The sequence below is a fragment of the Ambystoma mexicanum genome, chromosome 2p (genome assembly GCF_040938575.1).
Source record: "Ambystoma mexicanum isolate Mex_15411 chromosome 2p, UKY_AmexF1_1, whole genome shotgun sequence".
Classification (NCBI taxonomy): domain Eukaryota; kingdom Metazoa; phylum Chordata; class Amphibia; order Caudata; family Ambystomatidae; genus Ambystoma; species Ambystoma mexicanum.
Window position 1 is genome coordinate 146454923 of NC_090923.1, and position 14799 is coordinate 146469721.

The 14799-nt window shown below is 43.7% G+C and overlaps 1 protein-coding gene across 4 annotated transcripts in view; it reads right to left on the reverse strand.

The window, feature by feature from the left end:
- SLC41A3 (solute carrier family 41 member 3) overlaps positions 1-14799 on the reverse strand; it is an 864281-nt gene that overhangs the window by 215051 nt on the left and 634431 nt on the right. For all 4 annotated transcript variants that reach the window (XM_069643389.1, XM_069643390.1, XM_069643388.1 and 1 more), the window contains one exon: positions 11119-11253. In XM_069643389.1, the coding sequence (XP_069499490.1) occupies positions 11119-11253 (135 nt within the window). The remainder of the gene's footprint in view (positions 1-11118; positions 11254-14799) is intronic.

The window sequence follows — 14799 nt, forward strand, 5'->3', positions numbered from 1 at the left end:
GTGAGTACCCACTATCGAAGCAAAATCGCCCCATAGACAAACCCACAGAACCCAACTCCTGACACGAAGAGGAGGAACTCTCTTTCCTACCACACATTAGTGAGCTCAAACTTCGACCGGAGAACCTGTCTCTAAGCCCATGGACATAAAATTGAAACTAGCTGAGTTTGCTTACTCCCCGTTTCCTTCTGCATTTGTGGACCCCCAAGACATAATCATGGCTACCTCAGGAACTAAGGCAGCAGCTACCAAATGCGATGTTGCAGCCTTATTAAATGAAATCAAGAACATGGGGCCCAAGATAGGTGGGAAAGTCGACAAGATCACGCAACGGATGGACAAGATGGAAGAGAGACTCAATGGAGTTGAAAATAACCAAACCTCTCTAAGTACTCTCGAAACTCAAATGGACCACAGAATTGCGGACATAGAACAAAGAGAGGAAGAGTTCCATCTTAAAATGGACGATTTAGAAAATCGTGAGAGACGGAACAATTTACGCTTTTTTGGCATCCCGGGAGTCGGAGAGGGACCTCAAGAAGATGCTCCTCAACATAATGAAGCTCTTATTTGAGGATGAAGTGATTGATGAGCCAAACACCGAAAGAATACACAGAGCGGGAGGACCATCAGGCGGACCTAGATCGGTCCTGGCACGCTTCCACAATTATCAGGACAAGGCTAGAATCCTTGTAAAGGCCAAATGCAGTGGGCCGGTTGCCCTTGAAGAGGCGCGATTCACGATTTTTCAAGACTTATCCTCCCTGAGGCGCATGTGCACCCCTCTCGCAAAATGGTTGAAAGAACGCGGAATATGCTATAGATGGGGCTACCCTTTCTCCCTCTCGTTTGAGCATGAAGACAAAAAGGAACGGCTGTGGTCCGAAAGAGACATCAAGAACTGTATTTCGGAACTGCTGGACAACCGTGAGGAAGGGAGGGACCAGGGAGAGGAGGGACAAAGTGGAAGACAGTGGCGCATCCAAGGGCCAAGGATGAAGAGTGTTAAAGGCTCGAGGAAATTTCAACGAGGGAACACCTCGCCGGAGGGGGAAGGCTGATCATACCTGATAGTATAATATGTTTCCGAAATGTCACACACCACTCAACCATGAAGGGGCCTAATGCTCATAGACACACACTACTATGTGTGGATGGCTGGTACTTTGGTCCCGCCGCAGAGGTTCTCCCCTGCTACCTCGTCCATGCCTCTTTGGGGGACCCTTGCCCCATGGTATCAGGATTCTGGAGTTTCACATGCCTTGCATGTCAGCGGAACAATGTTTTGCTGATGGTGACCGGTTGGGACCCTCCCTGTCCCGTTGCTGACAGGCTCGGGTACAGGTACAATTTTTCCAAATTGGACATCCCTCGCTGGGGGAAAAAAAGCAGGTCATTGGGACTGAACTCATATGGGAATCATATGTCCATTACTCAGTGTTAATGTTTGTGTTTTGGAAGGGGTAGTGGGAACGGGGGGCTCAAATGTGAGGTAACAGTCTCCGCCAGTTGCCCAGCGCTAACCCAGTGAATTCAACTGGGTTTGATCGGACGCCGACAGGGGGGAAAGGGTTGGGGAGGAGGCAGAAGAGGAAAAGTGGGGCATAGTGAAAGGGTAGGAACAGAATCCTCATTATGCGACAGAATTGTGAAGGTGCTGATGTTTCTCTGTGCGCTTGGTTGCCGACCACCACTGAGGGGTCACTTGACACACATTAGGAGAAATGGCAGTTAATTTAGACTCACAGAGGAGAGGTCTCCTCAGGGTGGGGACTCTAAACACCAAAGGTCTGAACCACCCAACCAAAAGATCCCTGGTATTTAGTGAATTTTGCAGAGCGGGTCTCGATGTCCTGTTCCTGCAGGAACCCAAATATGCCCGTGGAGAGGAGCGAAGGATTCTTAGCACACGAATGGGGACAGAGTATTGGGGGTCTGGCCCTCTGAGGAAGGGGGGAGTTTGGATACTCATTAGAAAGGGATTAGACTTCACACTCACGACGATATGGGCGGATGTAGAGGGGCAAGCTCTGCTTGTAGTAGGCTCTATAAGAAAGGTAACCATCACATTTGTTACAGTGTACTCCCCGAACTGGGGTCAGGCCAGATGCCTTACCAATCGATTCCAAAAATTATATTAGAAACAATGGGACATGTCCTCCTTGGGTTGACTTTAACCTTTGGGCCGACCCTAGATTGGACCGGAGAGCAGGTAACCCCAATGCAAAGGAACCAGTCAATGGGGGTCGCACAGGGATTATGGACATGATGGAAATATACCGGTTACGTGATGCATGGAGGGTGCGCCACCTGGTGGTAACGGGGTACACCTCCATAATACATTCACTAGGATCAATTATATGTTTCTGTCTGTCGAAATAAATGATGCAGTGAAGAGCTCAGAGATTGTCCCGGTTACCTGGTTTGATCACGACCTGGTCACAATCGACATGCACTGGGACAACCTACCTAACAAGGAGGGACGATGGAGGTGCGAAAAATCTCTTTGGAAAGACCCCGTCTTTAGGACAGAGATGAAACATGAGATGAACAAATGCTTTAAGACCAATAATACAGGAGAGGTCTCCAAAATGACAGTGTGGGAAGCGGGAAAAGCAACATGGTGGGGTATTCTAATTAGAGAAGGTGCAGATAAGAAGAGGGAAAGAGCCTTGGTTGAAGACAAACTTAGGAAGGAGATATGTCACCTAGATGAGGAAGCAAGGGTAACTGAGGAGGGAAGGGCCGACAAGATTCTAGAGGCGAAACGGAAAAGGGAAGAACTCAGACTCCTCGAGGAGGGGCAAATAGTCCAGAAGTTCCAACTTCTGCGGCAGAAGTTTTATGAAAAAGGGGACAAGGCAGATGCGTTGTTAGCAGCCAGATTAAGGGAACAACAGGCAGAACAAAGGGTTTTGGAAATAGAGCAGGGAGAGAGTCCCCGAAGTGTAATGGGGGAGATATCCCTGAGGCTTTCGCTACTCTTTACGAGACGTTGTACAAATCAGAAGTGGACCCCAGACAATCGGGAACGGAAGACTATCTTGCCTCGGTTGAGATGCCCAAACTCTCAGGCAATGAATCCCTCGCTTGAGATGCCCCGATAACGGAAGAGGAAATAAAAAAAAAAGCGCAATTAAGAGCCTATCTCTTGGGAAAGCCCCGGGCGAGGATGGATACACTGCTGGGTTTTACAAATCCTTTCTCTCCCTCTTCTCCCTTTTATGGTCGAACTGTTTAATGAGATCCTTCACACTGGAAAGGCCCCCGACTCCTTTGTTCGAGCCCTCGTCTCCGTGATCCCCAAAGAAGGGCGGGATCCTAAAGAATGTGGTCCATACCACCCCATATCCTCGTTAGATATAGACGCAAAGATTTATACCAGAGTCCTTTGCCACGAGGCTAGAGACACTCATGCCTCGCCTGATAAATGCTGACTAAGTCGGATTCATATTGGGCAGGCAAGGAGTCGACACCATGTGAAAGACCCTACATCTAATTAATGAGACTCGAAAAATGGCCAACGACCCTGCTCTCCTATCGGTGGATGCAGAGAAGGCCTTTGACAGGGTCGAATGGGGCTTTTTAATGGCGGTCCTCCAAAAGGTAGCATTAGGCCAGAAATTTAGGAAGGGGATCCAAGCGGTATACACATCCCCCAAAGCCTCGGTTTTCGTGAACGGGGAATACTCCCGTTGGTTTGGACTGGGCAGGGCAAAGCGACAGGGATATCCCCTTTCAGCGATACTCTTCGCACTCCTTGGAGCCCCTAGCCCAGAGACTGAGATCTGACCATCAGGTGGAAGGACTCCAAATGGGGGGGAAAAAGTACAAGGTGGGCCTATATGCCGATGATTTACTCTTACATATCTCAAACCCCACATCATCCATACTCAGAGCAGTCCATTTAATTGAACAATATGGGGTGCTCTCAGGTTTCAAAATAAATAGAACCAAGTCCATCTTGTTCCTCCTGCACGACCTCACACAAGACGATATGGAAAGGTTCTCAACATTGAGTCTTACGGTGGAAAAGGTCATGCTGAAATACCTAGGAATATATGTCACGAAGGATATTAACAAACTATATAAGGCCAATTTCTCCCCCCTTCTATCAAGATTCCACACGGATCTGGCTAGATGGGAGAAACTTACGATATCGTGGCTGGGAAGGCTCACCTGTTCCAGATTCCCCCTATACGAATACCAAAGCAATTCTTTGATGAGGTTAAAAGAGCAATGTTGAGGTTCCTCTGGCAGGGGAGGAAGGCAAGGGTGGCCAATGAGACCTTCACATTACCCAAAGATAAGGGGGGAGTGGGCCTCCCAGATCTGAGAAAGTATTCGAGGCCACCCATCTAAGGAATCGCAAGGAACCCCAATGGGTCACCCTAGACAACCACTATTTAGCCCAAGCAACAGTCTCTGAATGGCTTTGGGTACTGAGGAATAAACTGCTACGGAGACTAAGGGATCACATGATACTGGGGACCATATGGGAAATATGTATTGAAAGGAATGGCATGTAAAAGAACACTTCGTGGCCATCCCCTCTGAGCCACCTATGGGCCACTGGGCATTAGAGAGGACATCCCTAACTTGGAGAGATTTCAGTCCTGGTAAGAGGCAGGGTTGGAGAGGGTGGGCCAGCTGTCGGGAGGCAGGCCCTTCATCACAATCTCAGAATTGGAGGAAGCCCTGGGGCCTGGCCCTCTATCTGTCTTTCATTTCCTGCAGCTTAAAGGTATTCTGCCAAGGGACAAGTGGAAGGACAGCGTTAGTAGAGATCTCACCCCATTCGAGAAATTGTTAAACTCCAGAACAGAAATGAAGGGCCCGATATCCGCCATATATAGAGAATTAATTGACGCTGGGAAGGGATCTACTATGCACTTGAAGAATAGGTGCAAGAGTGACCTCGAAGATGAGATTGATTTTGACATGTGGGGGAGAATGTGCAGGGCCGCCTCCCAGGTCTCGATAGCAAGTCACTATAAACTCCATGCCATTAAACTATTACATAGGTGGCAATATGACCCGTCCAGACTCTCCCAAATGTTCCAGTCAATGATCCCATTATGTTGGCGTGAATGCAAAGAAAATGCGAATTACTGGCACATGTGGTCGAGCTGTGCCCGTAATAGAATTTTCTGGGATGAGGTCCTAGGGTGGATCAGAGACCTCAATGGAATTCAAAGGGTAGCAGACACCCTTCTAACTCTATTTAGGCTCAAAGGATGTGAGGATGAATGGAGAAGAATCACAGGTCTAACTGCCCCCCTTTTGTTGGCTGCCCGCGCCGCCTTGGTAATGAAGTGGAAATCTAAGAATGTACCGAGCAAGGGAGAGTGGGTCAACGTAGCTACGAATATTTGTGTAATGGAAAAGATCACTGCTGCCCTACATGCGAAATCCACACAATGCAATCTAATGTGGGGGAACTTTGTGAATAAATACATGCCAGGGACTGTATGAGGTCTAAAAGAAAGAGAAATGGACATCTTCGCCTGCCCTATCATGGAAAACATGTGGAAAATACAGCCAGAGGAGACCTTTATGTATGTTCCAGAGAAGATACAAGGAGGCAACCCTGCTTAGTGTAGTTTGTAAAGCATAAACACTAGGCACTAATCACAACCTTCAGAACTATTCCAACGTACATAACGGGAGGATGCACTGTTCCGTAGGGGGCAAAGAGGTGGAGGGAGAGGAAAACTGTTTGAAATGTTCTATGTATAACTTGTTGGGGGGGAAGAGGGATAGAGGAATGTACATTGCCTTGATATGTCCCTAATATCTACTTGTACTGATTCTTGATTTGTTGGGAAAATTTCAATAAACTAAAATTAAAAGAAAAAAAAATTACTTATCCCTAAGACCTTCATACTTATATCGGACAATGAATGTATTGTGATTCTAATGGAGAGTGTTGCTATATGACCTGGAGTGTGGATGAACACATAAGAAGTGCCGGCACCTTGAGGGGGGTGACTAAGGTATGGATTACCAAAATACCATGTGTGGGGGAGGGCAAAAAGGAGGATGAGGTTGAGGACTCGATCAGAGGGTGGAATGTTGAGGGACAGATGAATATGCTGCCCATAATTATTGCCTCTCCCCTGGTCCAATACCGTAAAGGAGAGAAAAGTTACTCCTTAAAACAACCCTATCGCCCTGAGTCCAAGCAGGTATAGCAAGGGATGAACATGATATAACCTGAAGAGGGCGAGAATAACTAAAACAGATGATAGAACCATATATATGCAGCCACTAGACATGAAGCACAAATGCACTTAACACAAAGAGAACTGACTAGGTCAGATATGCATTTATACATGAATAAAACTAACATTGCAACCATAAAGACATGAAGAATATTAACATAAGTACTATATAAACTAGATGTAGCATGAACGACAAGTGAGGATAGCTCACTAACATAGAAATGCAGCAATAATGGACAGCAATCTTTTCTAAAATCAAAGCCGTACTACGCTTCCAAGTAAATGGAAGGCCTCAAGGTTTCATGAGATTTCAAAACTCTGAAATAACAAAATGAAGCTCCTTGTAGAGCTCAAACAGTAGCTCGCAGCTCGAGCAACGGTTACTAAGAAATTAGGGAGAGTCTGAGTGCCACGGAAAAGGCATGCGATAAGTATTTCCAGGACGCAAATGAAATACTACCAAATTAAAGTTTGGAAAAGTACAACCAACCACTGTGAGCCAGATGCAGAGTAATTATAAATCAGAAGAATCCATGAAGAATAAGCTCAAGGAAGTACCTAGTGGTAGAGGAGACTATAACATCTGTATTAATAATAGGTAAAATACTTGTAAATGCAAGGAGAAATCATTCCAAATGTGGTCTTCTCACATGTGACCCATAATTAAAGTACAGTGTCTATTCATTAGCATGAACACAGAACACACCTGTCTCACACCTTCCACATATTCCCAGACACGAGGTGCAGCACAAGGTTAACTACAAAGGCGATCACCCTGGCTCATCGCCTAGAGATGAGGGATGGTATTTTCTTTTATTGAATACAATTGGCCTGTGGACCTCTCGTCCGCTACGCCCATTTGGCTCATGTCTTGATGGCCTGTCAGTGGTCCAAGGCTGGACTGTGCTGGTCTGTGCAAAAAAAAAAACAATTAAAACTCCTAGTGACAAGCCGCCCATTACACATACTATCTATGCATTATTTTAAAAGTGATGTATTTTTGTTGCTATCAATTTAGAGGTGTTCTCAGGAGGAGCAATCAGTTAAGAGTTACCCAACGTCTAACACTTATAGATTGCATCTATAGTTACAAATATTATTCAATCCCGTTACCTCTTAGGTTTTGTATTATGATGGCGTCATTTTGACATGTTTTTAGTAGTGTATGGGAGGAAAGGTCTTTTAGGCCCTCTCCCCTCCATTCCTACCCACGGGCATACAATGCTCACCCCGCGGCTGCCCATGCGCCTGTGGCCAGAGGTGCCGGACAGCTGCGGATCGACACATATGAATGCAACGCTCAATTAGAGGGCCAATTATTAACTCAATTTTGTACTAAACACCGACTCCATCTTGTACATGTTGAAGGAGGTCTCTTAAAAAAGCCAGCCTGCAGGCCTGCAGCTCTCCACTCACACCACGCACAGTTAGCCAGCTATACCCTACACGCCTCCTCCCCTCTGTGCCCCTGCAGCAGCCCTGTTTTCACAGGAAACTAGGCACAAACACGCTACAAGTCAAACAGTGTAACTCTCTCCTTCCTCCTTCTATCACTGACCTGTGAGTGACCAGGCAAGAACTCGTCCTGGAAAAAACAATTAATCTCCACAAACATGTCTCATTGCTTGCAGACCCTACCTTAAGACATATACTGCGGATAACACCCCAACCTCATACCTCTTTTGATGTAGCATATACACACCCCACGACTGTGTGCACTCTGTTTCACCTACAATGCTAATCCCCTCTGTGAAAGCTATAAATCCCATCCTGTGGTTGTGTATAAGGGGGCCGATTCTATGAGTTTTATAACAGAATGATCATGTATTAACATTCCTAAATCAATAGCAATGAACATGAAATGATGCTTCATATGCTAGTGTCTTACAATGATGATTACCAAAGATCCTCGTAAATGTATGACATGATAGGTGATCTGTTTTTTATGATGCAAACTGTATGGTCCACATGCTCATTGGTTTTTCAATATTATGTATATTCACAAGTATGTTTAACTGATGTAAGACTCACATGTGTACAATATAAACGACGAAGCCATGAGGCTAATGTAAATGGAACCATTCTGCAGCATGATGATTACGGTAAATGCGAAGGCATAACCCATAATGTAATCAGAACCTGCTTATTATTTGTTGTAAATGAAGTGACACTAACATGTTTTTATTGTACTCCAATGGTTCATGTATAATCTCACTAATCGAACTGGGCCAAACTCAAAGAGCCACCGGGCCTCCCTCCCCTTTCCAACAGCACCGCGCACAGTAGCGCACACTCAACCCCCACCATTCTCCCCCTCACAATGGTATGATGGCCGGAGGCCCTTGTCTTACTAATGTCTTAATGCAACAAATGTAACCTCTCACTCTTCTGCTGAGCCCGCACCAAGTATCCGCCCCATTGCCCCCTGACACACAAGGTTTCTTCAAACGTGGTTAGCACCCCTAGACTCCATTTAAAGAAATATGGGCTACAAGCCCTCTCACCCCAACACCTTTTGATGTAACAGTTGCATGCCCCCATCTGTGTGTCATCCCAGTTCACCCCATCCAACTGATCCCTTGTGTGGCAATATATTCTCTTTACACTAACAAGCAATAAACCATTCTCTCCTGGGATCTAAGGGAATGTTTGATGAAGGTGTCCATATAATAGTGAATTGATTAGGCACCTGGACCCATGTAGCCTCACTTTTTATCGTTTAGGTCATATGTCTAATAGTATAATTCTCAGATGTCAAAATGTACACATAATGTTCAAGGTATGTGTGTATGTGTGGCCACAAGGGCAATGTTAGACAGTATATATCTTCACAATTTGGACATCGCCTGACCCTGCACTGCACCCAGATGAGCCCAGCTGACACACATGCTCCATGAAGTAATCAACTCCATGCCGGCCAATCCGGGAGCACCACCCCTACAGAATGGATACAGTCCTGTCCCCGTCGTCCAATGACCACCCGTTAATGTATCCCCTATCATAGATGACATGATTTTGTAATATAATGTGCATTTTCTGATGTTTGGGCAGAGCGCTCTCAGAGTTTGCAGAGGTCTCTGCTTGCCCTATTTTGACTTTAGATAAACTTTACTTTTTATTCTCACCCGCACTTGGTCTTGGTCTCATTCTCTCCTGGGGTGTGCCCATCATTCCCTCCTGGGGTGTGTCCATTATTGGCTCTCATTGTGGAGATTTCACTGTGTCTTTGGGGGACGCTAACTTTCAGTAGAAAAGGTATTGTTTAGTATGAAAGCTCTGAGAGCTGCAACCCTGTTGCTTGCAGGGGTTTTGCTAGGTCTGGAAAAGATCAGGGACTACGTTAATTTTGGGACTGTCGGGACTGGGGCCTGAGCTTCTATCTGGGACTACAACCAAAAGACCCGGGGTTATAGCCCCGCCAGCGCCCCCTAGCAACGCCTCTGGTTGCTTGTATGCTGTCCCTGCTTTAATTTGGATGTTAATAAAGCTCGGTTTTGCCTTTCAATTTGACTATTTCAGTTATTGAGTTTGGGATTTCCTGGCCTCTCATCCTTCTGCTTAAACTGGGGTTTACCAGACGATCTTAACACCTGTGTTAGTGTAGAGCTTGTCCTCTACGACTTGTAGCTCTAGAATGGCAACTAATCAGAAAAATGCTCAACATCTCTACTGAGGGCTTATTCCACAGACATTACAAAGTATGTATCTTACCTTCTTCTAACTGCTCTCTTGCATAGCTCACTTTTTCTTCATGAAGCTTCATTGCACTCCCTTTGACTGTTCCTATTTGGAGATGAGTTCCCCAGAACTAGGCAGCCATAACTCTATAGTCCGCCAAAACTCTGTATTAGCTTATCCCACATCAACCAAGTGCATCATAGGCCAGATTCTTGAATGTTGTTCTGGTGAGAAGGAGGATGTCCTAGGTTATCTTCTTCATTTGCATCAGAATAAATTGGCCTTAATCGAAAAGGGCACCAGAATGAAAGCAGCATATATTCCCTGTCTCAAAGTGCAGAACTGCACAAAGCAGGGTTTTTATCAGCGTATTTCAAAGTAGATAGTACATTTGGATTTTGGTTGATCTTTGAAATATGCAGATAACAAAAGCATTGAACTGATCCTGTTTAAAACTGGCACACGGGACCCCACAATGCATGAGACGGTCATGTGTGACACGTTCAGGCATTTTGGAAGTGAGTCATGGGCTGTCACACCGTTTGTATTTCTACCATTCAAATGGGAATGCCCTTTCTCTTTTCTTCTGTATTTTAAAATGTGAAATCTGCTTTTTACTGTGATCGGTGCTTCCAGAAATCATGTGACACCTGTGAGTTAAGTATAGTGTAAGCAAGGGACAGCACATTATTTGAAAATGGAGCAGAGCCATCCAGAAATGCACAGGTCACGTTTGTGGAAAAGGTGACCTACACATTGACAAAAATCACCAAAGAAAAAAGCACATCATTTATTTTTACTTTAGTAATATTCAGAATTGGGCCTTTTATGTCTATGAGACTCTTGAACAATGGCTACATGCTCTAGTTTATGTGGTAGACTGAGGATATAGGCTATAGTTCACGTAACAATTATTAGCTTGTGGTGAAGACACCTAAATAGGGCCTTAAACTCAACCTAACGAAACAAGACCAAAAGATGCCTGTATACCTTTAAAATTCATTGGCTTATCTTTAAAGAGGCTATCTACATCTGGCATGCTCTTCCCAAATCTCTAATGTTGTGAAGTGAAAAGGAGGAAAAATGAAGGAAACAGGAGAAGATATAAAACACCCTAACATAACAGGAAATTGTCATAACCACACATGGCACTCAGTGAGAACGACATGCATTCAAAGTTGATGTGAGCCCTTGCTCTTCTAGACAGCCAACTCACCTGAAGAGAAGAAAGTGGTACATGGGTTGGGCCAATGTTGCCTCATCTTATATGGCAACACTCCAGGCATGCTCCAGAAATGCAGGAATGTGGATATGCGACTGGCTTGAATGGCTACGAGATTTCCACCAACACCTGTGGGTTGAATTTTACATATGAGTGCCCTTTCTTATGTCTAAAATAATAAACCAGAAACCATACATTTAACTTTTCAGATGCTTTGTGGATTCTTATTCACCATGCCTTTTGGAGTGAATTCAGGATATACCTGTCTCAACAAAGCCTCCTCAACTCATATTGCAGAATTATGAAGAAGGAATCTTAAGAATAGGGTTGGAAGAGATTCTGATACTGTTTCCCACGAAAGTGGTTGGAAGAATGGGCAGGGATCCCCCCCACTTGCATTTACTTCTGCGATACACAGGTTGGATCCACCCTTCAGCCACCCCTCTCTGATTTGGAAGAATCTAGCCAATTATAGAATCATGTCTGACAAGGGCATGTGAAAATGTCAGCAAATGAAAGTGAGCAAATTTTCTTATCTTCCGGATTGAGCAGGATTCAATATGTCCCAGTCAATTAGGTGACCAAAACTGTTTGCCACGCATGGCATTGTTTGACTTTTTCCCCTCGGTGGTGAGGATTCTACAACATTATTTGAATATATATAAAAGCAATCCAAACCAAACAATTTCCTTTTGTACATGTAGACAAGATAATAAGAGGAACTCTGTCCCTTCCAGAATATGCTTCCCACCAGCAGCTTTCTAAGTTCAAATAATAAGTGTAAAGAGGGAAGACCAAAACTTCAATAATCATTTTAGGGGAGGTAGGAAAAAATGAACAGTAAGAAGCACTGATTATCCACAACTAATCCAAGTGTTTTGTAGGTGAGTCTAAACTAATAGTTATTTTGCTCTACTAGCGACACCTATGAGCCAGTACCTAATAATAAATAGTATGAACAAGATTGATACATTTTGTAGACTAGCCAAACCCCACATATTTCCTTTGAGCATGTTTCATAGTAATAGCAACAATATATGGTGTCCAGTGATAAAGTTGCCTGGGAAATGGCCACCAGGGGCGATATTTCCCATAAAATGCAGCCTCATTAAAATCAAACACTTTCCCCAAATATTCTACGGTGGGAGTTTGTAAAATAACATTGTACCCCTCCTAGAATATTTGGGGAAAGTATTTAAGGGGTCAGAAAAAAAAGTCAACTATCTGGCGACTTTTTCCAGGCGACATTATCACATGGAACCCAATATACTTTAGGAAGGAATGCAATCATACATGGAAATAAGGATTTTGAGTACCATTGTCAGGGGGGATGTGGTCAGATTAAGGTAGGACTATGAGGTTAGAGTGGTGTGGCCATTGTCCTTGTGAATTTGTTTTCAGCATGAATGTGAGTTCTCTAACAGGTGGATGAAGGCAAGTTCTTGGCAAGTGAATAGGAAAAAGAATGATGTCTGGGTCAAAGGTTCACTGCCAAGTACAACTCCTACTAATAGGAATATTTAGGAATGGGGTGAGCAAGGGGGATGTGTGGGTGATTAGCATTAAACATGAAAGACATTATTAGACTTCCCCTTACACCCCTATGTTTTGTTTACTTCGGCAATGGGTGGAGAGGTCTGATTTTGTCCGACAGTATTCACATTATTGCTTGAGCGTCATTAGTTACAGTGCAAGGCTCTTTAATTTATTTCTCTTGCTACTATGGTTTAATCTTTCTTAATTTTCTTCCTCTGTGCCCTTCTGTTCACGTAATATTGCCATCATATCAATAATTGTACCAATTCTTACATTTCTGTAAAGTGCTTTGATGTAAAGCATTTTATAAACAAATAAAACAAATAGTCGGTTGACTGATTGAGAAATACCTGAGGTGTGGCATTGGTTGTCTCCTCTTACAGTACAATTAGCTCTTACCAGTGAGATGAGATGCCATCCAGTGAATGCAATCCTATGTTCTAGATTAGCCTATAGGTGCATAATTTGCACTCCCAATAACCATTGGCTGATGATAAATGACACTTGGCAAGTAAGTAACGGTGCACTATTTGTATGTTTAAAATTGAGGTGGCGAGTGACTTCTTATGGCTGGCTAGTAGCTTGCAACTTGAAAATGTTACCCCTATGATAAAACATGGGAGTTTTCAGAAGGTGTGCAATAATTCCTCACACCTAACAATCAATTCAGGAAGAAGAAATCACAATTTGATAGGGCATCAGTACAATTCATTGGCTACCAACAGACAAACAGGTTTATTTTAAGATTTATAGTACTACCAAGGAAATGGCCTTCAAACCTGAACAACCTGAGAGCCTGAGCACAAAGTAAGGACCAACACTCCCTACTGTAGAAACAAATGGGAATACAACTCAAAATAGTGTGCATTAAGCTAGTGTACATTAATTACGGGAGCCGCAATGAAACCAATGTGGAGAGATGCTTCCCTTACATCTCTATATAATGCTCCAAAAAAGTACAAAATTCGATTTCAAAAAGCGCTGCACCAGTTACAGTAAAATGTCAATTGCCAATCTAGGCACAAATGCCTAGATTGAAAATTGGTCCTTTTGTTAATTTGAGAAGCACAATCGAGATTATAATGAAAAATGTAATTAAAAAACAACATATGCCACTGGTTTAAACAGGTTTGTTATTTTACTCTAACTGGTGACACTCCCTACTGTATTTTTATATCAGTTAAAACATCTGCATAGATGGGGAGACAGCATATTGTGACTACTGATGAGTTAGTTTTCTTTTTTAATTTGTTTATTGTAATTTGACATTGCATATTTACAATACAAAATATAGACATGACAATAGCCTGCATACGGATGGCATAATAAACACAATATTTAAAGAATTAAACATTTCACTTGGCCATGTTACTCATAAATATCAATAATGCATTTACCAACCGATAATCGGGACAAAAAAATGTTTTCTATTCTTCTAAACTCAGGAATTGTATGCTTCTTCTAGGCAGAATTGTACACAACCCCTTTATCACAGTTGTATAATCTGGCCCTCTTTTGCACCTAAGAGCATAGTTGGATTGAAAGACGTAAACTGAGGTGGTGAAGGGGTATGAATAAGATCTGGCGAAAATTACAACATTTTTAAGATTGAAAGCATGAGGCCAGTATTTGCATATTTACAAATTACATAGTGTAGTGTAGGTGTGAGTGCAGAATGCAGGAGAGGTGCCTTGGACGGTTTGCTTAGATAGGAGGTGCAGGAGCTTTGGAGTTTGAGCCTTGTTTGAAGAGTTCCACTGAATGAATGACTTTGATGGCCAGAGGGAGAGCATTCTAGTGGAGTAGGGCAAGTAGGGAAAAGTAACAAAGGTGGGAGTAGGCACAGGGCGGGGGACTAATTGGTTGTGAAGTGATGAGGAGCAGAAAGTTCAAGAGGGAGAGTACAGCGAGATGCATTCATTGAAGTAGTAGGATGCAAGCACATGGTTGGATTTATAGATGAGTAGCAGGAATTGAAAAAAAGGTGATTTTGCAAAAATAGGTTTTTTTGTGGCACACTAGCCATGGCCTTCACCGTGTACACTGAACATATTGCACCAATATGTCTCTTTGGGGCCCACTAGCCATGACCTTCGGCCGTGGCACTGTACATGTTGCAGCAATAGGTTTCTTTTCGAC